The 27,382-nt window shown below is 49.5% G+C and overlaps 1 protein-coding gene across 4 annotated transcripts in view; it reads left to right on the top strand.

Moving 5' to 3' along the window:
* MAST1 (microtubule associated serine/threonine kinase 1) overlaps positions 1-26,653 on the top strand; it is a 90,027-nt gene extending 63,374 nt beyond the window's left edge. For 2 of the 4 annotated variants that reach the window (XM_053370336.1, XM_053370334.1), the window contains 17 exons: positions 2,160-2,227; positions 8,210-8,295; positions 10,295-10,503; positions 11,706-11,844; positions 11,998-12,130; positions 13,078-13,243; positions 13,625-13,726; positions 14,052-14,174; positions 15,742-15,851; positions 17,686-17,849; positions 19,120-19,388; positions 21,599-21,802; positions 23,172-23,401; positions 23,998-24,120; positions 24,221-24,357; positions 24,435-24,625; positions 25,385-26,653. In XM_053370336.1, the coding sequence (XP_053226311.1) occupies positions 2,160-2,227; positions 8,210-8,295; positions 10,295-10,503; positions 11,706-11,844; positions 11,998-12,130; positions 13,078-13,243; positions 13,625-13,726; positions 14,052-14,174; positions 15,742-15,851; positions 17,686-17,849; positions 19,120-19,388; positions 21,599-21,802; positions 23,172-23,401; positions 23,998-24,120; positions 24,221-24,357; positions 24,435-24,625; positions 25,385-26,490 (3,560 nt within the window). In that variant the 3' untranslated portion in view covers positions 26,491-26,653. The remainder of the gene's footprint in view (positions 1-2,159; positions 2,228-8,209; positions 8,296-10,294; positions 10,504-11,705; positions 11,845-11,997; positions 12,131-13,077; positions 13,244-13,624; positions 13,727-14,051; positions 14,175-15,741; positions 15,852-17,685; positions 17,850-19,119; positions 19,389-21,598; positions 21,803-23,171; positions 23,402-23,997; positions 24,121-24,220; positions 24,358-24,434; positions 24,626-25,384) is intronic. The other 2 variants (XM_053370335.1, XM_053370337.1) reach the window with 2 other exon arrangements.
* Positions 26,654-27,382: the final 729 nt, after the last annotated feature.

Here is a 27,382-nt window from a genome sequence, read left to right as displayed (position 1 = left end):
CTTTGCCACTAAGAGATCCCAAGTATTGACCCTTGCTGTGTAAATCTGGACCTAGTTCACACACACATTAGCAGCCATTTATTTGTTCATATGATCGTGTATCACAGATACATGACACCTGGGGGGGGGGGGAGACCACATATGTGTGAATCTACATTATGACTGAAAGGATGTCTTTGTATGAATGTTTTTTGAAATACTGTTCACTGCCCTGGTATCTTATTTATTAAGTTGTCAGGATAGAAAGTGTGCTTGCTTTGGTCTCAAGGTGGTCTGAACCACTGAGTCTCTTGGGCTTGCTGATCAGAAGGTCAGCAGTTCGAATCCATGTGACGGGGTGAGCCCCTGCTTTGTCCCAGCTCCTGCCAACCTAGCAGTTCGAAAGCACGCCAGTGCAAGTAGATAAATAGGTACAGCTGCAGCGGGAAGGTAAAGGGCGTTCCTGTGCGCTCTGGCTTCCGTCACGGTGTTCCATTGCGCCAGAAGCGGTTTAGTCCTGCTGGTCACATGACCCGGAAAGCTGTCTGTGGACAAACGCAGGCTCCCTTGGCCTGAAAAGCAAGATCAATGCCACACCCCATAGTCGCCTTTGAGTGGACTTAACTGTCCAGGGATCCTTTACCTTTTACCTCCATCAATAAACTTCTTGATTTTGAAATCTTAAATTGGGCTGAACCAGCTAACGTTTGATGCCTTAATCTTATATGGCAGATTTCAATGGTCATTCAGGGTGTGCTTCTTGGTTTATCTGTGTAAACTCAGGGGCAAAACGTAGTTATATACATGTGGAATTTCTTCCAGCAAACCTCCTCCCCCCTCAACTTAACACTTTTGCTATAGTCTTCAGGACTCCAAATCTATCTGTCTGCCTTTCTGTCTGTCTGTTATATTTATATCCCTCCTCTTCTCCCAGGAGCTGAAGGTGGTACACACCTCACTTCTCCCCACCCCCTTCCATTTTATCCTCACAACAACTCTGTGAGGTAGATTAGGCTGAAAGACTGTGACTGGCCCCAGGTCACCTAGTGAGCTTCATGGCTGAGTGGAGATTTGAACCCTGGTCTCCCATGTTCTAGTCTAACACTGTAGCCATTACGCCACACTGGCTGTCCGAGCAGTGCAGGCCAAGGGCATCTTTAATGCTTTCCTCACAGGCAGGTTTCCCAGTCACATTTGGCTCTTCTTAAGGGACGTGGGTGGCACTGTGGGTTAAACCACAGAGCCTAGGACTTGCCGATCAGAAGGCTGGCGGTTCGAATCCCTGCAACGGGGTGAGCTCCTGTTTCTCGGTCCCTGTTCCTGCCAACCTAGCAGTTTGAAAGCACGTCAAAGTGCAAGTAGATAAATAGGTACCGCTCCGGCAGGAAGGTAAACAGCATTTCCGTGCGCTGCTCTGGTTTGCCAGAAGTGGCTTAGTCATGCTGGCCACATGACCTGAAAGCTGTACGCCGGCTCCCTCGGCCAGTAAAGCAAGATGAGCGCCGCAACCCCAGAGTCGGCCACAACTGGATCTAATGGTCAGGGGTCCCTTTACCTTTACCTTAAGCTGCTTTATCCCCATGGAGTAAAGTTGTACAGACCTGTTCCCAATTGTTTGACCCAGGGACAGGGTTGGTAGTTGCTCAAGGTGAGTCTGTGTGGTGTCAAAGTGCTGGCACCCAGGTAAGCAAATGGTCTCAAGGCACCAGACGATGGAGGGATTGCAATTTGGCATAAACTATCTGTATCTGTGTGTGTTAAATGGGCATGGGCATGCATTTGTGTGAGCAGGGTAGCACAGCTGACGTTGTATTCCAGTGTGAATGTAAGTATATGCGAACCCGCATACCCGCAGGTGTTTGTGTATCTGTTCCCAAGGTGTGTGCTAAGATGCATGCAAGCATATTCGCCTGTGATTTGTCTTAGCGAGCGCATGCTTCCGTCTCCTGATTTGTCACCTTGACACATGTATCTCTCCATCACACACATACCCCCGCGCGTTAGCATGCCGCCGTGTGTGCATGTACGTACCACAAGGCATGTGCATTGGCGTATATGCATGGCTGTATGCACATGTCTAGGTTTCGCCCTTTCTGTGCTTTCATGAATGACAATGGGGTTGCTAAAGCCTTGTTCCCTTGGCTCTCCCTTTGGCTCTTTCCAAACCCTGTTCTCGTCAGATGTGCTGTATGTGGAGGAGCATGATAGCGGAGGATCGAACACACCTGAGACAGAGGAGTTCACAGAGGTCAGTACACAGGGGGCACCAGCCGCACCCCAGCTCTGTGCTGTCTATCCCAACTCTTCACACATAGACACAACTCTCTCTCTGTCTCTCTTTGTCTCTCTCCCTCTCTCGCTCTCTCTCTCTCTTCATACCGCTGCTCAATGTTTCTGCCACTACATCCACATCGCAAGCTTGATCCTGGGGAAAGAGGGTAAAGCAAAGCTCCTGCACCTACTTGACTTCAGGCCGCCACCCCATTTGGTGGGCTGTTGTGCAGGAAAACAAACTAAAGGAAATCTGGCTACTCACTTGGGTTCATGCAACTAAAGCCCTCCATTTATCATTGGGCGTTCGGTCTCTACTGGCAGCAGCTAGAAATCAGGCCAAAGCCATGGTTCCCAACATGGGCACACGCCCCGGGGGGGGCAATTTGATTTTTAAGGGGAGCAATTTGAGAATGAGTTATTAAGAGTTAATGGCCACTCCTCCATGTGAATAGGAGTTCACTTTTTGAATAATAAGAATTATATGTCACGGAACGGGGGCGGGATCAGGATTTTAGAGATGCTTAGGTGGGGCGTTTCCATGTGCTGCGCTGGTGCCGGCTCGCCAGAGCAGCTTTGTCACGCTGGCCACGTGACCCGGAAGTGTCTCCGGACAGCGCTGGCCCCCGGCCTCTTAAGTGAGATGGGCGCACAACCCTAGAGTCGGACACGACTGGCCCGTACGGGCAGGGGTACCTTTACCTTTACCTTAGGTGGGGCATTGCCAAAAAAAGGTTGGGAACTATTAGGCTATAGCCAGAATTTGTTGCCTGGATGCAATTAATTTACACTCCTTTGTTATGTATGTAAGTAAGCAATCCCCCCCCCAAGCCATGAACAGCCTCAGTATTGCGGGGTGGGGGGCGAGGAAAGGAAGTTTTCCATCCCTACCTAAAGGCGATATTTGCAATTTCAGGGGAAAGTCCAATGAACTCCAAAGTAGGTTTCCCAACGCATAACTTTTGGCAGGTCAGAATTCGTCAGTGGCAGAGTGACACTTCCTCTCTATTCCCATAGCTGTTCTCCCCACCCCAAATCCAAACCCCTTCTGGGCTAATAGAACTTTGGGACAGGGACTGGGTCATAAACATAATAAACAGACTCATCACCTCGCTTTAATGTTTGATCTTTTACCGTGTTTTTAATGTTCTCTTGGGAGTCGCCCAGAGTGGCTGGGGAAACCCAGCCAGATGGACGGGGTATAAATAATTTTATTATTATTATTATTATTATTATTATTATTATTATTATTATCACTGTCAAAACAAAAGGCCACCTTTAATTAATTTATTTTTAAAAAAAACATGACCATGCACTGGGACCTGAACAGTGAAATCAATGTGCTTGGAGCCCCACCTGATAATCAACCCAAGCTTTAGTTGACGGCTTAAAACTTGCAGCTCGAGTTATGAATTTCACATGTTGGATGACTCCCTGGGAGTTGTGGAAGCAGCTGACTTCCTTGCACCCTGACTTCGGTAGAGGTAGCAGCAGCGCCAAGGATGGCGACCCAAGCAGCAATTCTAGGGGTGCCCATAAAGCTACATGCCATTGCACAAGTGCACTCCCCAACTCCTTGTGAAACAGCAGAGGATGATAGGGTGCAGTTCTTGGATTCGTGGCACACTGGTTTTGGACCAGCAGTACAGTCAAACCTCGGCTCCCAAACATCTCTGTTTTGGAACATTTCGGCTCCCAAACGCCAAAAACCAGGAAGTAAATGCTCTGGTTTTTGAATGTTTTTTGGAAGCTCATGCAACCAATCAGAAGCCACGCCTCGGTTGTTGAACATTTCGGAAGCCGAATGGGCTTCCTGAATGGATTGTGTTCGACAACCGAGGTTTGACTGTGTATCTGTGGCAGCCCCGTACGGTAGTAGCATAGCAGATGTGCAAGAAAAGGGAAAGAGGCAGAAAAATTGGAAAAACCACAAGGGGGGGGGATGAGAACCGGTGTGGTGGAAGTTGGAGAAAATGCATGAAGTTCCCATTTGCCTCCTCCACTCTTACGAAAGAGAAGTCCAGGCAGGCATATGAGGAGGGAAGAGAAGGAAGGTTCACATGGGAGATCTGGGAGACAAGTGGAAGAGAGGCACAGAATATGGGTGGATGAGGTGGGAGGGAAAAGAAGCCCAGATGGTGTTGGAAGCAGCCAAGAAGAAGGTTTAGGAGGAATGTGATTAGTGGGTGAGAGGAAAAGAGAAGGCATGGGTGATTGACAAGGAGCATCATGGGCAAATGGAAGAGAGGAGGCTTGTGTGAGAATGCCGGGAAGGGAAGCAGGTAGAAAGTACAGGGAAGGAAAATGAGCTTCTTAAAATATACAGTGCGAGGTGGTCCTAAGTCCTGCTGGGTTTAAGCCTAGGGACTGCTTTATCCACCCCCCTTTCTGCCCTATCTAGTGTGGTGTAGTGGTTAAGAGCGGTAAACTCGTAATCTGGTGAACCGGGTTCACGTCTCTGCTCCTCCACATGCAGCTTCTGGGTGACCCTGGGCTAGTCACACTTCTTTGAAGTCTCTCAGCCTCACTCACCTCACAGAGTGTGTGTTGTGGGGGAGGAAGGGAAAGGAGATTGTTAGCTGCTTTGAGACTCCTTCGGGTATCAAATCCAAATTCTTCTTCTTCTTATCAGAGTCTGTCAGGGGTACAGGGATTGCATTCATGTCTCTCATTTTGACAGCAAAGGGGACATAGGGAGGCGTTCTTAGTGCTTGCCCCACACTTAAGGAAGCCCGCCTTCTCTTCCCTCTTTGAGATCCCCCAAATCTTGAGCACGGAAGTGTCTCAGACATACGGCTAAGATTCATTGGGTGCTATTTGGGCTGCGGGGTTAAACTGTTAGAGGGTTTGGGTTTTCCACCACTGATGTTATGTGTTGGTTTATTGAATTTGAATGGTGTGTTTTACATTTGGTTTTTTGATATGTTGCGAAAAAAGATGCTAAAGTAGAACTAAGTATAAAACTGCAGCACGGAAGCCTGCAGAAGCATGGCACGGTTGTTTGCCACAGACGTAGGAAACTGAGGTGATGGCTCTCCTGCCTTCATTTATCCATTCTTCTCAGAGTGTGTGCTGCATTTTTATTTGGGGAAAGAGCACATGACGCAGTGGCGTGGGCTAGCCAAAACAATTATGTCCAAGCATGCTGGTAAACAGAAAATCTTAGAATCATAGAATTGTAGAATGGGATGGGGTCACCTAGTCTAACCCCCAGCAATGCAGGAATCTCAACTAGAGCATCCCTGACAAAATGGCCATCCAATTTCTGCTTAAAAACCGGAGTCAGACCAGCTGTCGGAACAGATAGTTCTTCCTGGTGTTATGTCAGCCTCTCCTTTCTTGTAACTTGAAGCCATTGGTTTGAGTCCTACCCTCCAGAGCAGGAGAAAACAAGCTCCCCCCCCCCCATCTTCCATGTGACAGCCCTTGAGATATTTGAGGATTGCTATCATATCTCCTCTCAGTCTCCTCTTTTCCAGTCTAAGCATACCCAACTTCCTCAACTGTCTGTCATAAGAAGCGGTATGCAGTGGCTTATATGACCAGCCACTCAGGTCTCAGGAAGGGAAGTACTGTGTGTGTGTGTGTGTGTGAGAGAGAGAGAGAGAGAGAGAGAGAGCGTGAGAGAGAGAGAGTGTGTGTGTGTGTGTGTGTGTGAGAGAGAGAGAGAGAGAGCGTGAGAGAGTGTGTGTGTGTGTGTGAGAGAGAGAGAGAGAGTCAGAGAGAGAGAGAGAGAGCGTGTGTGAGAGTGTGTGTGTGTGTGAGTGAGAGAGAGAGTGTGTGTGTGTGTGTGAGTGAGAGTGAGAGAGTGAGAGAGTGTGTGTGAGAGAGAGAGAGAGTGAGAGAGTGTGTGTGTGAGAGAGAGAGTGTGTGTGTGTGTGTGTGTGAGAGAGAGAGAGAGAGAGAGAGAGAGAGTGAGAGTGTCTGAGAGAGAGAGAGAGAGAGCGTGTGTGAGAGTGTGTGTGTGTGAGAGAGAGAGAGTGAGAGAGAGTGTGTGTGTGTGAGAGAGAGAGAGAGAGAGTGTGTGTCAGAGAGAGAGAGCGAGAGAGAGAGAGAGAGAGCGTGTGTGAGAGTGTGTGTGTGAGTGAGAGAGAGAGAGAGTGAGAGAGTGTGTGTGAGAGAGAGAGGGTGTGTGTGTGTGAGAGAGAGAGAGAGAGAGAGAGAGAGAGTGAGAGAGAGAGAGTGTGTGTGAGAGTGTCTGAGAGAGAGAGAGAGAGAGAGAGTCATAGAAGCTACGGCGCTTTCTCAAACACCTGAAAAGGCAGGAAGCCCCACTGCTGGGAAAGAGCCTGCCTTGGTCTGAGAATCAGAGAAAGCACTGGTGTGGTGCCTGCAAGCAGCTTCTCATCCTCCCATTGGGGCATCTTAGCCATCTAGCATGGTGACCAGTCTGGTTAGGCAGGAAGGTGACAAGCACAACTCCTTCCTAAACTCCAGTTGACCTCAGTTAAAACTCAGCAGAGTGGAGGACCCAGAAGCAGCCCTTCTTGTGGAAGAATAAATACTCCATTCAGTAGAATGAACCCAGTTGGTGGGGACACTGGCACCATCTCCAGCAAGCCCCAGGGGCCCAGGCACCCATAAATTTTTTGCTGTTGGTGCCTGGCCTCTGCTGCCTGCCTCTGTGCATTGCCCAATGCGACCGCGGCACATGGAGGCCATGATCCAGTCACTTCCGCAGTGCCGGAGCTGCTCAGTCGTGATGACATGACATGACATCATCACATCACCACGTCATTATGCTGCAACTCAGTGTGCACCAACGTTGGGGACCCACAGTGGGGGGGGGGCAAGTCAGCGCCCCTGTCAGGGGAGATCCCTTTCTAGGTTTTGCGTCACAAAGGTTGTTAGAACAGTGCACGTTTATTAAGAGGAAAATAGAATGTGATCGCATGCACCCCCAAAAAATTGCTGTGCAGACTCCTTTTTTTAATAGGAAATAAAATTATTTATTTAGTAAAAATAAAGGGTGGGGATAGAGAAGAGGGAGAGAGATCTAGCAGGCTTCCACCTCCTTCATACCAGGTGGAAAAAGAGCCCAACATGGTTCCCTCTTAGCTCCCTGCCCAGTTGATATGCAATAGATAGGAATGAAAATAAATCTGTTGTGATTACAAAAAGGAACTGAAAACACGTGGAATCTCTTGTCCTTCTTGCTCTTACTGACTAACCTTTCATTTGTGTGACCCAGGCTTGAGGCGTGTGGCTTCTTGAATAACAGAAGACACTCCACCAGAATAACTCCTTATTATTAGGCAACTGAGTCAGTGGGTGGATCTGGCTGCAAGGTTCATCATTAAATCCATAGTGCCGTTGCATAGCCAGAGATTGCCCCGTCTTACGTTTGTGCTTTTGGCTCTGGTTTTTTTCTATCTTCTGCATCTATAAATGAAACTAAATGGGCTATGCCTGTTCAGATTCAGAGTGGCTCTCTACCAATTTTCTGGTACCAGTGTTAGCTGCATTCACAATCTGTCATATTCCATACACAACTGCACTCCTAACCAGTGGCGTGTGGTCAGTGGACTAGGCTAGTTCCCTAAATGTTCTGGGTAAATTAGAGTATTAAATGTATTAAAGCCTGGTGCCTCCTTCCCAAAACTCGGGAAGCTTCTCCCTGGCTTAGAAAGGGAGGTGCGATACTCCATCTGGGTACAGGAGCCCTTCTGCCACCTTCCCAAAGTCCACCCAGCTTTCGGAAGGAGGTGCAATGCTCAGCACGCAACGTCACAACATAGCAATGTCACACTCGCAACGGCGACAGCCCCTCCCCCAGCTGCCCTTGCAAGTTGGCGCCTCTAGCCCTAACTGTTCCCATACCAAAAATAATAATTTGCCATACGGCACTGCTCCTAACCTTGGTAAAGAAGGGGTCCTCAATAGGGTTGTCTTCAGTTAGCGTGGCTGGATTTCTTAGGAGCTTCTTATGCCCTCACACCCAATTTACTTACCATTACAGAGTCGTGGAACTACTCCAAAGCCAAAGAAGCCACCGGGAGAAGGAGACTTTGGAACAATTAAACTCATAAGCAACGGGGCATATGGGTGAGTGAGCTGACTCAGATCCCAAGCTCCTTGGATCTGCCTGCATGAAAGGGTCTCTCTTGCTTCTGGTTTGCTCCTTCAGCACCAAATCAGGCCTGGTTCAAATGCTTACCTGGCCCAAAGGTGCTGTTCCGAAAGTAGAGGAGTTGGCTATTTCAGCTGGTTTGAGTTGAAAGTATTGCACCGTTATGCTGCAATCATCCATGCTGGGGAACCCATGTCCCATGTTTCTTTATGAGCATCATGGTGGATGGGTGCAGGATCTTTGATATAGGGAAGCATCTGAACCAGGCTTGGAAGTTCAGGAGATATCCCTTGGAAAAAAAAGAAGAATTACAATGGTACCTCTGGATGCGAACAGGATCTGTTCCGCAGCCCCGTTTGCATCTTGAGTAGAACGCAACCCGCAACTGCATGTGCGCAGGTTGTGATTCGCTGCTTCTGCGCATGCGCATGACGTCATTTTGAGCGTCTGCGCATGCACAAGCAGCGAAACCCAAAAGTAACGCGTTCCGTTACTTCCGGGTCGCCATGGAGCGTAATCTGAAAACGCTCAACCTGAAGCACATTTAACCTGAGGTATGACTGTATAAGGGTTTTTCAACCACACAGAAAGGAGAAGAATAACGGTAAATTCCTGTCATAGTAAGATGGTGTAGGGAACTGGATCTGTTGAGTGGGTCAGATTCCCAAATTACACACAGACACATGCAGGCCAAGTTTGGCAGACCCATCATAATGACTATACACAGGTCAGAATTCCAAGGAAACCTTCCAACAGGCTTGCTCTGGAGAGAGAGAAGATGCTACATCACTAAACTGAGAATTTCCTTCTCTCTCAATAGGAAGCAATATGGATTCAGAGTACTGTATTTTTAATCCAAAATACTCAAATTTTAAAACAGCATTTTCCTATTTGTAGAGGGGATGCTTTGTATCTAAACTGCTTCCTCTGGAGAGAAAGTTGGACATTTTTCTCTCCTCAAAGGAAGCAGCTTGCACTTACACTTGCTCCAGCATTTTGGAATGCAAACTGCTTCCTCCCTCCCTCCCCCTCAGCAGCCCATCCTAGCCAGGCTCTCTGTCACTGTATTGATGCTGACAGGGAACCGTACTTGTATAGGAACAGCAGGGAGCCCCATTTAAGGGACATCCATATTTGCCTAAAACCAGCTGTCACATATGATGTCAATTGTGGGATACCACCAAGAAGGCCCTGTTTCGTCTTGCTACTTGCCTCAGACTGAGACAGCAGAGGCACCTGGAGGGAGGGTTCTGAAGAAGGCGTCAAAGAGAAGGCAGGGCGATGTGGGAGCGGGGTGTTCTTTAGGTCACAATCCTCAGACAGCCTCCCACCCAAGGATGGCCCAAGATCTTTTGCCACCTTAAGGGTTTGCAGTGATGTGTAATGTTGATGCAGTGGACATATGAGCAGACAAGGGACGCGGGTGGCGCTGTGGGTTAAACCACAGAGCCTAGGACTTGTCTATCAAAACGTTGGCGGTTCGAATCCCCGCAACGGGGTGAGCTCCCGTTGCTCGGTCCCTGCTCCTGCCCACCTAGCAGTTCGAAAGCACATCAAAGTGCAAATAGATAAATAGGTACCACTCCGCTGGGAAGGTAAACGGCGTTTCCATGCACTGCAGAAGCAGTTTAGTCATGCTGGCCACATGACCCGGAAGCTGTACGCTGGCTTCTTCGGCCAATAAAGCGAGATGAGCGCCGCAACCCCAGAGTTGGCCATGACTGGACCTAATGGTCAGGGGTCCCTTTACCTTTACCTTTACGCCTCACTGCCCCCTCCCAAAAGCTCTGGGTAAAAGCTAGTTTACCAGCCCATTGTCTAAAGAGGGGAGAGAGTCTAGTATTTATAGAGCGAGGATCAAGATCCCTTAATACACCTGCATTCTCTGCTGTGTTCTTGGAGAAGTGCTTTGTGGGTTGGGGTGCCTCTTGCTGAGCACATCCCCTCTGCTTTCTCCGCCTCCTCCTCTCACAGAGCTGTGTATCTGGTGCGGCACAAAGAGACCCGGCAGCGCTTTGCCATGAAGAAGATCAACAAGCAAAACCTCATCCTGCGCAACCAGATCCAGCAGGCCTTTGTGGAGCGCGACATTTTGACTTTTGCAGAAAACCCCTTTGTGGTCAGCATGTTCTGCTCTTTTGAGACCAAGCGCTACCTCTGCATGGTCATGGAATATGTCGAAGGTACACGGCCTCAGAACTCCTGAAGGGACTCAGGTACCCCCTGGTCTCTCAGTATCACACAAGTCAGCTTTCAGGTTACATATGGAAATTAAATCCCATGTGTGACCTTGCAGGAAACAACTCATTCTGAGAGCAGCAGTGGTTATCCCTTGAGCAAACAACGTGCACATCCTTTGTTGTACAAACAATATTCAGTTGTATTATTATTATTATTATTATTTATTAAATTTATCTATTAAATTAAAAATGTAGCTCAGAAGTTGAGAAAAGCATCTTTTCTGGCCATCCAAACTGATCATATATCCTTCTCAATTCATTAGCATCCAAGCTCCTCAACCAGTGGTTTCATTACTTTTAGTCAGGACAGTGATGTTACTGGAAGCCCTAAGATGATAATAATAATAATAATAATAATAATAATAATAATAATAATAATAGTAGTAGTAGTAGTAATAGTAATAGTAATAATAATAATAATACCTTTATTGTCAATGTACAACCTGTGTACAATGAAATTAACCGAGCCTATCTGCTCTCCACACAAACTCTTTTATTCAAAAAGTCTCTTTTATTCAACTGTCTCTGGCTTCAAAGCAAGCTTGGATTGTAAGAGATGGCAGAGTCCCTGTGTGCTTGGCAGGGGCTTCCAGCATCCTGTTAGCTTTTTCAGCAAGCAAGATTGGAAACACCTCTCTTTAAACCAGTCTCAGGTCGAAAGATCACCTAGGTCTTTAATATTACCGTATTTTTCGCTCTGTAAGACGCACCAGACCACAAGACGCACCTAGTTTTTGGAGGAGGAAAACATGAAAAAAAATATTCTGAATCTCAGAAGCCAGAACAGCAAGAGGGATCGCTACGCAGTGAAAGCAGCAATCCCTCTTGCTGTTCTGGCTTTTGGGATAGCTGCGCAGCCTGCATTCGCTCCATAAGACGCACACACACTCCCCCTTACTTTTTAGGAGGGAAAATGTGAGTCTTATAGAGCAAAAAATACGGTAAATACAGCATGAATGTAAGACACAGGGAGCCAAGCCTTGTACCTGCCCTCCTACAGACTGTGCTTCTTAGCATTCCAAATGGCATGGCACTGGAGGACTGCAAGCTCCGATCAAGGACAGGAACAGAGCAGTAGTCCTGCACTGTGCAAACAGAGTGGCCTGCTAGCTGCCTCCCTAACCACTTGGCCCTTTTCCCAGCAGGCGGGGACTGTGCCACACTGTTGAAGAACATAGGGGCACTGCCCGTGGAGATGGCCCGCATGTACTTTGCTGAGACCGTCCTGGCGCTGGAGTATCTGCACAACTATGGCATCGTCCACCGTGACCTAAAGCCCGACAAGTATGAAGTGGAGAGCCAGAGCCTCTCCTGGGCTATGTTGCCGGGAGAAGAGCTTTGCTGACATTTCCTTTGCCAAAAGTGGGGGGCGGGGGGGCCAAGGTGTTTCTGTGATCTGAGCTCTCTTGACGGTTGTTTCTCTGGCTTTCTCCTCAGCCTGCTGATCACTTCCATGGGGCACATCAAGTTGACAGACTTCGGTCTCTCCAAGATGGGGCTGATGAGCCTCACCACCAACTTGTACGAGGGTCACATTGAGAAGGATGCCCGGGAGTTCCTGGACAAACAGGTGGGCACCCTGATGGTGTGCGTGAGAGGGGAGCGTTGTGGGCATAGCTGTCAACTTTCAGGTTTGAAAATTAGGGATCGGCAGCCTCAAAAATAAAGGCTCAGCAGCCTCACCTGTCCTGGGGACAGTCTACAGGATATCTAACAATCTGGGATAACAGCGGGAAATGATGCTGGAATAAGGGAATTTCCCGCAAAAAAAGGGAAGGTTGACAGCTATGGTTGCGGGTGGGTGAGGGGGCAGAATTCGAAACGTGCCATTGAAATTGTGTGGGAGACTATAACACTGCCCTGTGGTACAGATCAAGGCTGATCCAGGGGAGTTCTTCCTGCTCCTCTCATATTGTGTTTACATACAAACGACAGAAGTAAGAGGACATTAATCTCAGTTAGTCATTGGCTATGGGGGTTTTCACTGCCGCCAGACCACTTGGTAAATATTTAGGGAGGTATGAGATAAGAGAGTACAAAAACCCCTGGAAGCTCTCATGTGGTTGACTTGTTTTTAAGCCCCAGCGTGGACTTTAAATCAGAACTTGTCAGTCAGCAGAACAAAGCCTTTCTTACCAAACAAGGCCTTCTGGTATTTTAGAAGGAAGACATGAGGCAGGACATGACAAATTGTCATTGTGTATGTGAGGGGGAAAGCTGTAGACTTAGGGTGTCTAACCTCCATCCCAGGGGCCTGGCAGAAGCTTTTCTGACCCCCAAGACCCCGCAGGTGGTGGTGGTGGTCAAAACAAAAATTATATACCCAGCTCAGGGATGGATAGAGAGGTCTGAAACCTTTCCACCCAGCCCAGAACTCTGATAGGAATGCAGATCACCCCTTTCTCAGTTGTCTCAGCTAACATGTAGGGCTGCCATATGTATGGATTTTCCCAGCCATTACCAGGATTTCACCCAATCTCTGTGCTGCTAGCTGAAGGACGGTTGGTGTCTTGGCAGGTGTGTGGAACCCCTGAATACATTGCTCCCGAAGTGATCCTTCGCCAAGGCTATGGGAAGCCAGTGGACTGGTGGGCTATGGGCATCATCCTGTACGAGTTCCTGGTGGGCTGTGTGCCATTCTTTGGAGACACCCCTGAGGAGCTCTTTGGTCAGGTCATCACTGGTAAGTGAAGGGCAGGTGTGTTTGGGTCACTGTGATCCAGCTATGAGCTCAACATTGTTACTTGCTGGCCTTGGAATTTCCTCCAGGCTTGGCTAAGTTGCTCCTGCTCAACCAAGGAGAATGGAGGGTGCTGTTTGAGTTGGTGGGGAGAAAAACCTTAGGAGGGTATCATGAAACAGAGTGAAGCAATAAGGTGCTTTGGGTTCAGAGGCTCTGTGAGCTGCTTTCCATGTTAGAAAGATACTTGGCATACGAATTTCCCAGTAACAATTAAAGCTGTTACAATAATCTACACATTGAGGAGACCATTCTAACCCTCCCTAATCCACCCCATCAGCTGCCTCGTCCACCAAGAGCTTCTCTGTTTCTTTCTGCTTTCAGATGACATTTTGTGGCCGGAAGGGGAGGAGGCCCTCCCAGCAGATGCTCAAGATCTCATCTCCTGCCTCCTGCAGACCAACCCTCTTCTCCGCCTGGGGGCAGGTAAGGACAGTTGGTCAGGGTGCAGGGCAGTTAGTTAGGTGGGACTTCAGTGTGATCCAATCCAGAAGGAGGGGAGGGATAGTCCTGCCCCCAGATCTCTAGATCCTCCGTTGCAACCTGGGACACCAAATTGTTGACCAGCTGTGGCCTTGGTGGGTCTGTGTCAACATTTCCTAAGTGCTCAGGAAGTAGCCCACCACCCACCTCCGGCCACCTGGCAGCAGAATCACATGTTTCTAGGAAAGAGCACCTCTTACCATGTCCAGTTTGATTGGCGGTGTTGTCCAGCAGAGGGCAGCAAGACTTTGGTCTTTGCTTTTTGCAGGTGGCGCCTACGAAGTGAAACAGCATGCATTTTTCAAAGATCTGGACTGGAACGGGCTTCTGAGGCAGAAAGCAGAATTCATCCCTCACCTGGAGTCTGAGGAAGACACCAGCTACTTTGACAGCAAGTGTTAACATTCTGCTTTCTTTTTCTTTCCCCACTCCCAAATGTTTTCCTTTAAGAAACAAGAGTGAGGCTGCTGGCCTGCACCACTTCCCACTATCCAGAAACACCTAATCCCATATTGCTCATGTTAATAAGGGCCTTCTCCTTCCTTCTTTCATACCGGAGAGGCGTCACTGGGGGATTTCCATTGCAAATATCAGCTTCAGAGGAAACATTTTCACCAGGGCCCCCACCGGGAGAAAAGGGCCATAGTGGCAGAGTAATGACTGCAAGCAGAAGCTCCTAAATCCAGTCTCTGGCACTTTCAGCTGGGACTAGGAGAGACCCCTGCCTGGAAACCTGGGAGAACTGCTGCCACTCAGTGTAGACAGTGTGGAACATTATGAACCAGTGGTTGCCTCTGTAGGAGGCAGTGTTCCAGTGAAAGAGTCACACCACTGCAACTGCTCTTGCGTTTTTTATTTTATTTTTAAGATGTATGTCAAACATGGTCAGGATGCTGTCAGCAGCTCCCAGCTGGCTGCCCAGGAAAGTCTGAAGACAAGGAAAAGTTTCTTACCTTCCTTTTTTATTTCAATATTACAGAGAGAGGCTATAGAACCCAGCCTCTTGGATAATGGCATTGTCCTGAGCTAATCCCCCCCCCATTTCTCCCACTTCCTCATTCGTCATTCTCATCGTCTCCTCCACGGGTCCTGCCATGTGTCTTTGAGCTCTTAGCTCTCCTACTTTAAAGGCTCACGGGGTTTTGGGAGATGGGGAGTCTGGAATGCTTTCTAAAGACACCCTGTCAGCCAGCTGCCGTTTGCGGTCCTGCCTCCTCCTCTCTCATTATTTCCCAACTTTTCCCCTCTTCTGCCTCTGAGCTGTGACCTCCCTCAAACCCCTGTTGTCAATCTATACTGTCTTCCTCTTCCTCCCCCCTGGAAGGGTCAGGCTGGGGAGGTGGTCTCCACCATTCCTCCTCTGCTCAGTCCCTGACAAACAAATGCTTAAAACATAATGCGCTAAATGCTAAGGTGCATCTGATGTCCTGCCTAGTTTGGTTCACATGGCCAAGATCAGAGATAAGCCTCTGCCTGCTCTGGGCTTGAAATCTTTATCATCCATGCCATACAACTGTAGGTGATTGACAGGTAGGTGACCTCCCCACCCACCTGTCAAAAATGGTCCATGGAAGGTGGGCCAATTCTGGATCTGATCCTCAGGTTGAAAAGGATTCCCCATCAGCTCTTATGTGACAATGGCAGCGTAATTCTGGGAGATGACGGGGGCATTCTAGGGTTCTCATTTGTTTTTAAATGGGTATGCTTCTCATCTTTGGGGTGGGGGGGTGCAAAGGGAGAGGCTGCTTGTCCCGGTGGAGCTTTGTTTCTGTTTTTCCAAGCTTCCTTCCTGCTCAGGGTGAGATGTTCCACTTGGGTGCAGGAAGGAAGCTGCCCCTGTGATGTTTCTCTTTCTCTAGCCATTTGGGGCCAGGCTTAGAGGGAATGTGGGCAACTCAACAGCAATCCTGCTGCCCAGGTCTCCCGCAGCTCCCATGAGACAGTTTTCCTCTTTCCAGCTCGCTCCGATCGTTACCACCACATTAACTCATATGATGAAGATGACACGACTGAAGATGAACCTGTGGAAATAAGGCAGTTTTCATCTTGCTCTCCCAGGTTCAGCAAGGTAAGAGTCCTCACTGACTGCATTTAATTTGAATTGTTGTTGTTGTTGTTTAACACTGGTGCTGTGGTTATAGAGTGTGCGCTCAGAAGCCCAGAGTTTAAATCTCCCCTCAGCCTCACAAGTGTCCCTAGCCACTTCCATCTCTGTCGCCTCTCTTTCTTTCTGGAAATAAACGAGGATATTGTTACTGGCCTACTTGGCAGGGTTGCTGTAAAGATTACTAAGATAATGTGTGTGAAATGCTACAAATACTTTTAATTGCTCTATGAAATGCTGCTGTTGTCTTCTTCATTCTTCTCCTTACCATCAGCCTGTCATGAGCAAAATGTGTTTGGGAGCATAGTGCAATGAGAAGTCGGGATTTGAATGGCGTATGTTGGGGATGGGTAGCCAATAAATGTATTGGCTATCTTCATAGCGCATCTCTATCAGGAGACAATACAATAGGAGATTGTCAGCAGCAACACAGCCCTATGCAAACTTACTCACTTAAGTGTGCAGAACAATGGTGTCCAAGTCGTGTGTTTGTTGAGCTAATGTGTGGGTGGGTGGGTGTGGGTAGGTGGCTGGGTATTTTCAGGCAAAGATTGGCAGGAAGAAGGGATGCTTGAAGTCTCCCTCATGGGCCAGATCTGCACACTCAGACCTTTCTAAGACTGTTCCCAACACCCCTGGTATAGGATCTGAAACCAGCAGTAACCCTCACTGATGAAAAACATATACAGTGTTACCTCTGGTTACAAACTTAATTCGTTCTGGAGGTTCGTTCTTAACCTGAAACTGTTCTTAACCTGAGGTACCACTTTAGCTAATGGGGCCTCCTACTGCTGCCGCACGATTTCTGTTCTCATCCTGAGGTAAAGTTCTTAACCCGGTGTACTACTTCTGGATTAGCAGAGTCTGTAACCCGAAGTGTTTGTAACCCGAGGTACCACTGTACCTGAGATCACCTTGTGGGCAGTGGGGGATTTTCTGTGGAGAACTGAAAGATTTGGGGAGGTTTAAGAGCACAGCACTGCTACGTGTTAATTCTTGGTGGCTGAGATACCTTTCAAATTTTCCCTTACAAACACCAAAGAATGTCTTAGAAGGCTTGGGTGCTGTGTTTAGTTTTTGTTGTTATATCCTCCACACAACATGCTTCTGAGTGTGTGTCCTCAGGGGCAAATTTATTGCCTAATTAATCGAACTTACGTTTTCACCTGTGGTTTTAGTACTGCATGAATGATTGATGGATTGTTTTGTGGATGGTTGGGTCAACTGCTTTGTGGCCATCTGTAGTGAAAAACAGTCTATAAATAAGGAAAATAAATACATATTTATGTAGACAAGGATTAAATGTAAGGTATTGGTTGTGTTTAGAATAGATTTATAAAAGATTTAGAAAATTTATTGATTAGAATATTTGTGTGAGATTGTATGGGAAAAATACGGAATAACAGATACAATTTTGCTTAAAATGTATATAGGAAGTGCAGTGTAAGCGATGGAAGTCAATCAATGAATTTTTTATTATTATTTTCATATTGAGATATTTGTAGAATAAACTTGGAAGAAATTCTTCCAACTTTTCTTCTTCTTCTTTTCTCTTTATTTTTTCTTCTTTTTTCTTTTCTTTTTTTCTCTCTTTTGTTCCTTTTTTCATATATATGTGCTTATTTGAAATATATATGTATTTTCAATATTTTGCTTATATTTTGTAACAATTAGGTTAAATAAATTAAAAATTAAAAAGTTAAAAATAACTACATAAGCAATAAAGCTGCTCCTTCTAGCATGTTGCTGTACCATTTCTCACCTTTCTGGCCTTTGCCGCCTGCCCCCCTCAATACAGGTGTACAGCAGCATGGAGCACCTCTCCCAGCATGAGCAGAAGACTCCAGGTGTCACCAAGAGGGACCAGAGCAACAAACACAAAGATGAGAAGCTCAGCAAAAGGGAGAGCCTGGGCAGCTTCACCCTTCGAGAGAAAAGCTGGCGCACCAACTCCCCTGAAATGTGAGTCTCCACCCTGTGCGATAACAGCTGTGGCTTTTGTTCTTCAGTCCCCAGACCTGGGGACACTTAGAACAGGAGCTCTAACTCCAGCTCTGAGAGTCAAATATGAGCTTCAGGGTTTCCTGGATATTCCAGGGCTCTGGTCCCAACCTCTGGTCCCTGGCAGACACTAGCTGCTGTTAGTCCAGCACTTCCCCATATGCCCTGAGGACATAGCAGAGAAAACTAGAAATATCAGCTGAATACAGGATGCTTAGAAAATGGACGCCGTCTGTATAACTAGTACATTGATCAGCTGTTCCCAGAATCACAGAATTGTAGTGTTAGAAGGGACTGCGAGGAATATCTAGTTCACCCCCCTGCAATGCTGGAATCTGTTGCCCTACATGAGGCTCAAACTCACAACCCTGAGAATAAGTCTCATGCTCTACTGACTGAGCTTAAATGTAAATGCATTTCTGAATTACCAAAACCTCAGTGTAGGTGCAATATAAGTGAGGCACGGACTAAAGTACAGGATGACATAAAGTTCAACAAACAATTGCTTTCTCCTCATTCTTTGGAGGGAAGATAATCTTTTAAAGTTCTTTTTCATTCCTTACTATAGTACAGAATCCGTTCCGAAGTCCATTCAACTTCCAAAATGTTCAGAAAGCAAAGCGTGGCTTCTGATTGGCTGCAGGAAACTCCTGCAGCCAATTGGAAGCCACGTCGGACGTTCGGGTTCCAAAGAACGTTCACAAACCAGAACACAAACTTCTGGGTTTGTGGCATTCAGGAGCCAAAGCGTTCAGGATCCAAGGTACAACTGTAATGCTCTCAGTGCAAAATGTAACACTTTAGGCATTTATTTTCCCCCAACACCACCCCTGTGCTCTTAAGTGGTAGCCCTAACAATTAAAATGTCTCCTCACTTACTGCAACTGAATCCACTGAAGATTCACTTCTGAACTGGGGAACCTGCGACCTGCCAGAGACTCTTGGACTCCAACTCCCATCAGCCCCAGCCAGTGTGGCCAGTGGAAAGCGGTGATGGGAGCTGTAGTCCTGAAGCATCTGCAGGGCCACAGGCTCCCCATCCTAGCTTCAGCTAAAGTAGATTGCACTCCAGTTACAGCACTAATAATAATAATAATAATAATAATAATAATAATAATAATAAAGCTCTAAGGCCTCCTGACACAAGTTAAGCCCTGGCTGGCATTTTGGACATGGCCTCAGGTGTTTGGGGTGGGGGGGTGAGCCATCTTGCTTGTTTTCTGTCTCTCAGGAAGCGGCTCTCAGCCTCGGAGTCGTCCTACACCGAGAGCGATTCCAGCCCCCCACTGGGTGCACGTCGGCGCTTTTCGGCCCTGATGGACACCAGCCGTTTTGCCGTGCCCCTGGAAACCGACAGCGAGAGTCTTGGCAAGGGGCCTGCGAAGGCTCCTGCAGAAAACGGGCCCCCGGGGTCCACGCCCCAGGTGGAAGGCAAGGAGAGCAAGGAAGGGGCAGCAGGAGAGGCTGGGCAGAGTCCTGCCCCTGTAGAGACTGAGGCAGGTGAGTAATGGCCTCTTGCTGAAACCCTCACTCTGGCAGCTGAAGGGGAGATGCCACAGTTGGGGGCCCAATTTGCTCAATTTACTTGAGATGTGCCTATTACAGTTTAAACGGATTCTTGATACGTCGCCTCCCTTTTGACATCTGTTTTGTGCAGCCAAAGTCCTCTCCCTTCCAGCTTCTGGTGAGGAGATGCAGCCTGGCTCAGGGAGACCACACATCCCTAGGGAGCAGGGAGCAGTGCACCCCAGATCCCTTAAATCACCCCTTGGCAGATCCAAGCACTCTGGTCTTGGTTCTAAGGCAAATCTCAAGTGTACAGAGCCTCTCAGGACCTTTCCGGTAGGCATTGCACAATGCAGCGGTTGCAGAGGATCCAAACGTCTGATCTCCCATCAATTGCCAGGAAATTGCTCCCATCAATTGCCAGGAAATTTCCCAACATTCAGGCTGCAAGGTTTTGTTGCTGGAGAAACTCGAACCTTCCTCCCACCAGCACCGCACAAATCTGATAACGCATCCACTGCAATAAGGAGTACACTAGGCAATGTGTATTTGGTGCAGGCCCTTCAGCCGATCGCTTGCAACCAATTCCATTCTTGCACAGACTCCGGTAATTTCAGTGGGCTTGCACAGGAAAATTTCCTGGTGGATTGTGACTTATGGGTCGGCTCCATCTGCCTCCCACTCTGCCGCCCAAAATTTGCTGCGTGAGACAGTTGCTTCACAGTAGGAATGGCTCTGTGGCAGTGGGTGACACAACTCTCTTCCTGCCTCTGCCAGGGTCATTTTGCAACCCTTTTATTTCTTTGTTTACATGTTGGAGGTGAAGTCCCACCCCATGGTGCCATATAGGAGGGAGGAGCTCCATGAAGTGCTTTTAAAACAAAAGCAAAAAGGGGGTGGCTGCCCCTTTGCTGCAACCTTGCCCCTCTGCTTCTTTGATTTTTTTGTTTTCTCCCAAACTACTTTATTTGGGAAGAAGCATGCTTTTGTTCTGTAATTTGGTTTTTAAGAGGTTGCACACTCCCCTTACCCAGAGCCAATGCACATCCTCCTCTCTTTCCCCCCAAATAGATTGGGGCACTAGATTGGGGCTACTAGCAGGAGTGCAATCCTATGCATAAAATGTGGTTGCGGGCAGATTATTTCGTAAAAGCCTACCAAGGTGCACATTCCACCATCAGCTGTCTCCCTTCTTGCAGAGTGGCTGGGGAAACCCAGCCAGATGGGTGGGATATAAATAAGAAATTACTGTTGTTATTATTGCACATAGCAAGCCCCCCTCTCCGTCCCTCAGTGCTTCGGTTGCCTACCCTGTTTCTACCCCAGGAACAGACACGTCTGCTGCAAGTTCTCAAAGGCTCTAGCAAACCCTGAGATTTCCAAAAAAAAGCAAATGCATCAGTTATTTCTATTCTAGTAATATCTGCCAATAAGTTTGATTGGAATCTGGGCTTTCCCCACGTTTGTCAGAGCTTGCGTGGCTGCAGAAAACCCTAAAATGGTGAGAGCCTTGTCAGCCCAGGTGTGCGTAGGATCAGACCGAAAGGTTCCTCTGCTACTGGGATACTGTCCTAAAACAAGCCCTTATCTGACCCTTGGTGATTTTAACAAGCCCTCGGCTGGTGCTCTTGGAGGGGGTAAGGTGCCCGGGGTGGGGGGCGGGCAGAGCCACCCCTTTGCATGGCATCCAAGGTGTTAGCCATGTCTAATAAGAAAAGGGAAAGGGCAATGATTCCTTGCAGAGTCTTGCAGCCCAAGCATCGAATTGCATGGCTTCAGCACCTTTATGCAGTCCACAGAACTGAGGGCAGGCAGCTTGGCAATTGCAATATCAGGTGTGCATCAGTAGCACTTACCAAGAGGTCCTTTTCGCACTATTTGTGAGAGTTTGGTGGGCACGCTGGGGCTTGGCCCTAGGCCTCTGAGCTCCGCTGGGGCGCAACCCCATCTCCTCAGCTTCACCTCGAGAAGGCCTAGGCAGGCAGAGTCACCCTGCCTGGGGCTCCGCCCGCTGTCTGCATGATGAGGAAAGGCGAAATCTTTGGGCATGGTGTTTGTGATCCTCTTGGGTGGCTGGGGGTTTGGATAGTCCCTGCTGCGGCCCCCTCTGCTCTGTGCTCCTTGTTTGAAGGCGGGGGCCCCTGGCGTGTGGTCCTCTGATGTAGGGCTTGAGTCATCATCCCTCTCTCTCCCCTCCCCAATAGGCAATAAATCAAAAGCGGGTGAGCTACAGCCCCCAAAGGAGCTGGACCCTTCAGCCCCCAAAGCCACCAATGACTTGGTGCTGCGCCGGGCACGCCACCAACAGCTCTCAGGGGACGCCACGGCCGAGAAGCGCAGCTCCCGCACAGGGGGCAAGGTCATCAAATCTGCCTCAGCTACTGCGCTGTCCGTCATTATCCCCACAGGTACGGGCCTCCTCCTCTCGCCCCCCTGCACATAACCAGCAGGCACAGCACTAACCCCATAGGAACGGCATCCCACTTTGAGCCTGGCACCCCACCCCCTGCTCTCAGCCCACCCCCTGCCCCCAGGGGCACTGGGCTTCTCACTACAAACCGTCCATCCTGCTTGACAGCATCTTGGCCTGTCTTTCATGCTGTATCCACCCGCCCTTGCACAGAACCGCTCCCCTTCCATCGGACCGGCCTGTCCCGGCGGGCCGCATCCTGATCAAGACCGTCCAGTCCCTGAAGACAGGACCCATCTGTCACTGTTCCAGTAGGAATGAACACTCCCCACTCACTGCAGCCTTCATCAGCTCACAGCCCCCAACCTCTCACTTATCAACCCTGCATGCTGTACCCACCCTTTCGGCACTTCTAACATAGTTGCTGAGCTGTGTGCGTTTTGTGCCATTAAAAAAAAAAGGTCTTCCATAAGAAAAATGGAACTCTGGGCCATGCACAAACTTATGCAAATGAAGCATATTTGCATGTATAACTTCCTCTGTTGGTTTAGATTTTGCAGCTTCTACAGTTTTGCATAGTTTGTTCTGCTTCTGTCGTTTATGGAGAGACAGAAAGTAGCTTTCAAGGCACTGAGGACCCCCTGAATGCTGGGAATCATATTCAGTTATGCCTCTTAAGATTTAAGCAAGCATTACCCACACACTGTCAATTGCACCATGAGGGCTGGAAACTTGCTTTTAATTTAAATGCAAAGGGAGGTTCTTGGGAAGCAGAACGTTGTGCCAAAAGCCCGCAGCCTTCTGCAGCTTGAAATTGCACCATGCAGGCCTTTGTCTGTGGCAGGGGTCTATAGCTGTATGCTTAAACTGGGTGTGGGGAGCCCTTTCTGATGCTTTTGGGTTCCAACTCCCACCAATCCTAGCCAGCATGGCCAGTGGTAAGGGATGATGGGAAGTGGTAGCCCAACAGCACCTGGAGGGCCACAGAGAATAGGGAAAGGCACCACTTATTTTCCCCTTCCTGCTAGAAGGGCACACACCAGGCTTCATTTGCCTGTGGGACCTGCGGGAGCACTTTGCCCTAGCCTGCTCGACACCCACCTACCCCGACGTATCATTTCCCAATCTCAAAACTGCCCTTGGAAGTGTTGCAGCTTCTGTACTTTTCCCTCGCTGCCAACAGGTCTCGGGAAATGACTTGAAGGAACAGGCGGCTGGTACAAGTTTGCAGGACCTAGAGCAGGGGAGGCTGGGGGCCAGGGCTCCTGTTCTGGGAGGCAAGAGGTGCCCTTGTGTTCTTGCCCCAAGGAATGGCGGAGGGCTTCTTGCTTCCCCTTTAGTTTTTCTCTCCCTCTCCCTCCTTGCAGTGGAACAGCACAGCAGCTCGCCTTTGGCCAGCCCCATGTCCCCCCGGTCACTGTCCTCCAACCCATCGTCCCGCGATTCCTCACCGTCCCGCGACTACTCGCCCGCCGTCACCATCCTGCGCTCGCCCATCACAATCCAGCGCTCCGGGAAGAAGTACGGCTTCACACTTCGTGCCATCCGGGTTTACATGGGGGACAGCGATGTCTACAGCGTGCACCACATAGTCTGGGTAAGCGTGCGTGCCAATCCAGAGGGCACTTTGGGCAGGCGTAAGATTAACACTTGGGACGTGGGTGGCGCTGTGGGTTAAACCACAGAACCTAGGACTTGCCAATCAGAAGGTTGACGGTTCGAATCCTCGCAATGGGGTGAGCTCCCATTGCTTGGTCCCAGTTCCTGCCCACCTAGCAGTTCGAAAGCACGTCAAAGTGCAAGTAGATAAATAGGTACCACTCTGGCGGGAAGGTAAACGGCGTTTCTGTGCGCTGCACTGGTTCGCCAGAAGCGGCTTAGTCATGCTGGCCACATGACCCTGAAGCTGTACGCCGGCTCCCATGGCCAATAAAGTGAGATGAGCGCACAACCCCAGAGTTGGTCACGACTGGACCTAATGGTCAGGGGCCCCTTTACCTTTTACCTTTAAGATTAACACTGCACCATGGGGAAAGAAGAGCCCCTTACCTGCCTTGTCTGCCTCAAGCTAAGAGAGCCCAAAGGGGCAAACGCTTTAGGCAAAGACCCTTGCAAGGCCAAAGCCGGGTGTGCTGTGGGCAGAAGGGGACAGCAGAGCTGTGAGAGCATCTCTCTCGTCTTCTCCCCTGGCAGCACGTGGAGGAAGGTGGTCCAGCTCATGAGGCAGGCCTGTGTGCCGGAGACCTGATCACCCACGTCAACGGGGAGCCAGTGCACGGGCTGGTGCACACGGAAGTGGTGGAGCTCATCCTAAAGGTAAGCACAGAGTGGCCGTGGCCTCCGAGGGCACCTGGGCAAAGTGCTGCATCTGCTTGCTGTGCCAACAGCCAGCTCTCTCCCCTCTCTTTTGCCACAGAGCGGGAACAAAGTGATGGTGACCACCACGCCCTTTGAGAACACCTCCATCCGGATTGGGCCAGCCCGCAAGAGCAGCTACAAATCCAAGATGGCTCGGAGGAACAAGAGGAGCACCAGCAAGGAAGGGCAGGACAGGTGAGGTGCAATAATGGGGGGGGGGAGAGGAAGGGGCTGGCTCCCCTCTTGGCTAACGGCTCCCCTTCCTTCCGTAGCAGCAAGAAGCGCAGCTCCCTCTTCCGCAAGATCACCAAGCAGTCCAACCTGCTGCACACCAGCCGGAGCCTCTCGTCGCTGAACCGCTCACTGTCCTCCAGCGACAGCTTGCCAGGCTCTCCCACCCACGGCCTGGGCGCTCGCTCACCCACCCAGAGCCTGCGCTCCACCCCTGACTCTGCCTACCTAGGTAGGAAGCTCAAGGGGGCTGGGCTGCAGCAGGGGGGTGGGTGGGGAGAGGGTTAGGGAGGTGGGGGGCATTTGCTCCCAAAGATGTTTTGTTTTGTTTTGTTTTGTTTTGTTTTGTTTTGTTTTGTTTTGTTTTGTTTTGTTTTGTTGTTTTGTTTTGTTTTGTTTTGTTTTGTTTTGTTTGTTTTCACATAGCCAACACCATTTCCTTCCCATCCCCAACCATACATTTACATTTCTATTTCCTCAATCCATCATATTATTCTTTTCTCCTTTCTCCCACTTCCCTATGCCCCCACTCGATTTCCTCCACATTATACAATTTACAGTAATCTTTGCATTCTACAATATTCTCAAAACATCTATATATTCTTATTATCTTTCCTTACTAATTTTTCTACCATCCAGTGCTTCACATTTTAATCTAGGCATATTAGCGTATCTTTTTTTGAGCAATATTTTGCCATATATTCATCAAAACATCTCCACTCCTTTTTAAATTTTTGATTTGACTGATTTCTTATTATAGCAGTTAATTTTGCCAAGATTAAATATTCATTTAGTTTACAAATCCATTCCTCCCCCCAAAGATGTTCTTAATGGGGTGGCGGGGGGGGGGGCAGAATTGCATGTTGTGAGCTCTTGCTGCCTCTCACCCCGGAGGGAGTTGAGACTGGCTTGGAGCGTACCTGGTGCCCAGCAAGGACTGCTGGTCTCCTGCCTCTCAGCCTGCCCCCTTCCCCTTTGCCTCCCACCACAGGTGCCTCTTCACAGAGCAGCTCCCCAGCCTCCAGCACCCCCAACTCGCCGGCTTCCTCATCCCACCACATGCGGCCCAGCACCCTGCACGGCCTGTCTCCCAAGCTGCACCGCCAGTACCGCTCCGCACGCTGCAAGTCGGCCGGCAACATCCCCCTCTCGCCCCTGGCTCACACGCCCTCGCCCACGCAGTCCTCGCCGCCCCCGCTGCCCGGCCACACGGTGGGCAGCTCCAACACCACACAGAGCTTCCCGGCCAAGCTCCACTCCTCGCCGCCCGTGGTGAGGCCGCGCCCCAAGAGCGCAGAGCCCCCTCGCTCGCCTCTACTGAAGCGGGTGCAGTCGGCAGAGAAGCTGGGCTCCCCGCTCAGCTCCGAGAAGAAAGTGGTGGTGAGGAAGCACAGCCTGGAGGTGGTTCACTCGGAATACCGCAAGGACTTCTATGGGGAGCCTGGCCTCCACAGCCTGGCGGAGTCCGACGGGGAGAGCCCCAGCGAGTCGGGGGCTCCAAAACCGCTTGCCACCCGGCGCCTGGGCCGCCAGGAATCCCCACTTAGCTTTGGGGCAGGAGATGGAGAGGCCAGCGCCCTGGAAGCCAGCATCAAGGCCAGGCTCCCAGAAGCTCTGCTGGGGGACTGCAGGAGAAGCCAAGCCGTGCAGACCGAAGAGGCGTTTGCAGGAGCCAACCGTGCCCTGGCCAAAGCCCTGAGCCCCGTTCAAGAGCACGAGCAAGGCAGGAAAGGAAGCGTGGAGGTGGAAGTCACCCCGCGGGGGCCTGTCCCCATTGTCTTGGAACCCAAGGAGAGCCAAGAGCCTGGCCCTCTGGGGAAAGCTGCCCCGGAGCATGGCCAGGACAAGGCGGGCTCACCCAAGGAGAAGTGGATCTTGGAGGTCGTGGAGGAGCACACCACCCTGGGAACCTGCGCCAAGACCCCCAGCTGCCTCTGCCCAGAGGGGACCAAGAACGGGCTGAAGCGGGGCTCAGCGGAGGCAAAGGGGAAGCGGGGGAAGGAAGAGGGGCCTGCTCTGGGATCCGGGAACAAGTGTGCTGGAGACACCCCACGGCCTTCACCACCCGCACTGGAGAAAAAGGGGGCAGCACGCTGACACAGAGGACTGCCTTTCTCCCTGTACTGACCCCCAGACTACGCTCCTTAGGACACCTCCTTCCTCTTTGCCTTGCAGCCGTGGCAGCAGTGGGGCTGGTTGGGGCAGCCACATCAAAGCTGGAGGGGGCTGACCTGTAAGTTCCCTGTAAATACGAAGGGCAGAGGCCCCCCGGCCCCCCTCCTGCAAATGGCATGCCTGGTGTTAGGCCTTGTAAAGTACCTATACATAACTCTCTCTATATATATTATATTATATTATTTATATAAATATACATATATATATATATATGAGCAAGACTACTCTATACATGAAAAGGTTAATACTGTGATCATTCCCTTCCCCAAAGCTACTCCCAAGGCCCTGTGCTTCAAGCTACTCCTTGAAGTCTGTAGGATAACAGGGGGAATGAATGGATGTGCCGGGAAAAGACATCACAACCAGAACATGCGCAGACCAAGTAAGTTGGGACGCAGAAGATTTTACTAACCCACAAAGTGCAGAAACCCAATTCTAATTCTTGTTGCGTCTGGGTCCTTGCATGCAGAGGGGGTGTCCAACTTCATGCGAGTTCGTCATTGACTGATTGAGAGATGCCGGTCCAGGCTGGCACCACGGCAGCAGCCGGCAAGTGAGCTCCCATCCCTCAACAGCCAAAGTCCCCACCCCCACTTTCAATTTGCCCATAGCACGTGTCCAAAGCAAGTTCTTCTTTCCTGGCTCCCTTAGGTGAGGCAGGGAGAAACCCTGAATTTATTGTTCTGCAGTTCTAATAAATACTTAGGTAAATCATCTCGCCAAAGTGAGCACTTTAAACATCAAATTGAACTTCCTGGCAAAGCAAATTGCACATTGGTCAGTTCTTAGCATTGTACATCTGTTTGAAACTAAA

This window comes from Podarcis raffonei, chromosome 17 (assembly GCF_027172205.1).
Source record: "Podarcis raffonei isolate rPodRaf1 chromosome 17, rPodRaf1.pri, whole genome shotgun sequence".
In the NCBI taxonomy this organism is placed as follows: Eukaryota; Metazoa; Chordata; class Lepidosauria; order Squamata; family Lacertidae; genus Podarcis; species Podarcis raffonei.
Note: the sequence above shows the minus strand (reverse complement) of the source record. Positions and strands in the feature narration are given on the sequence as shown.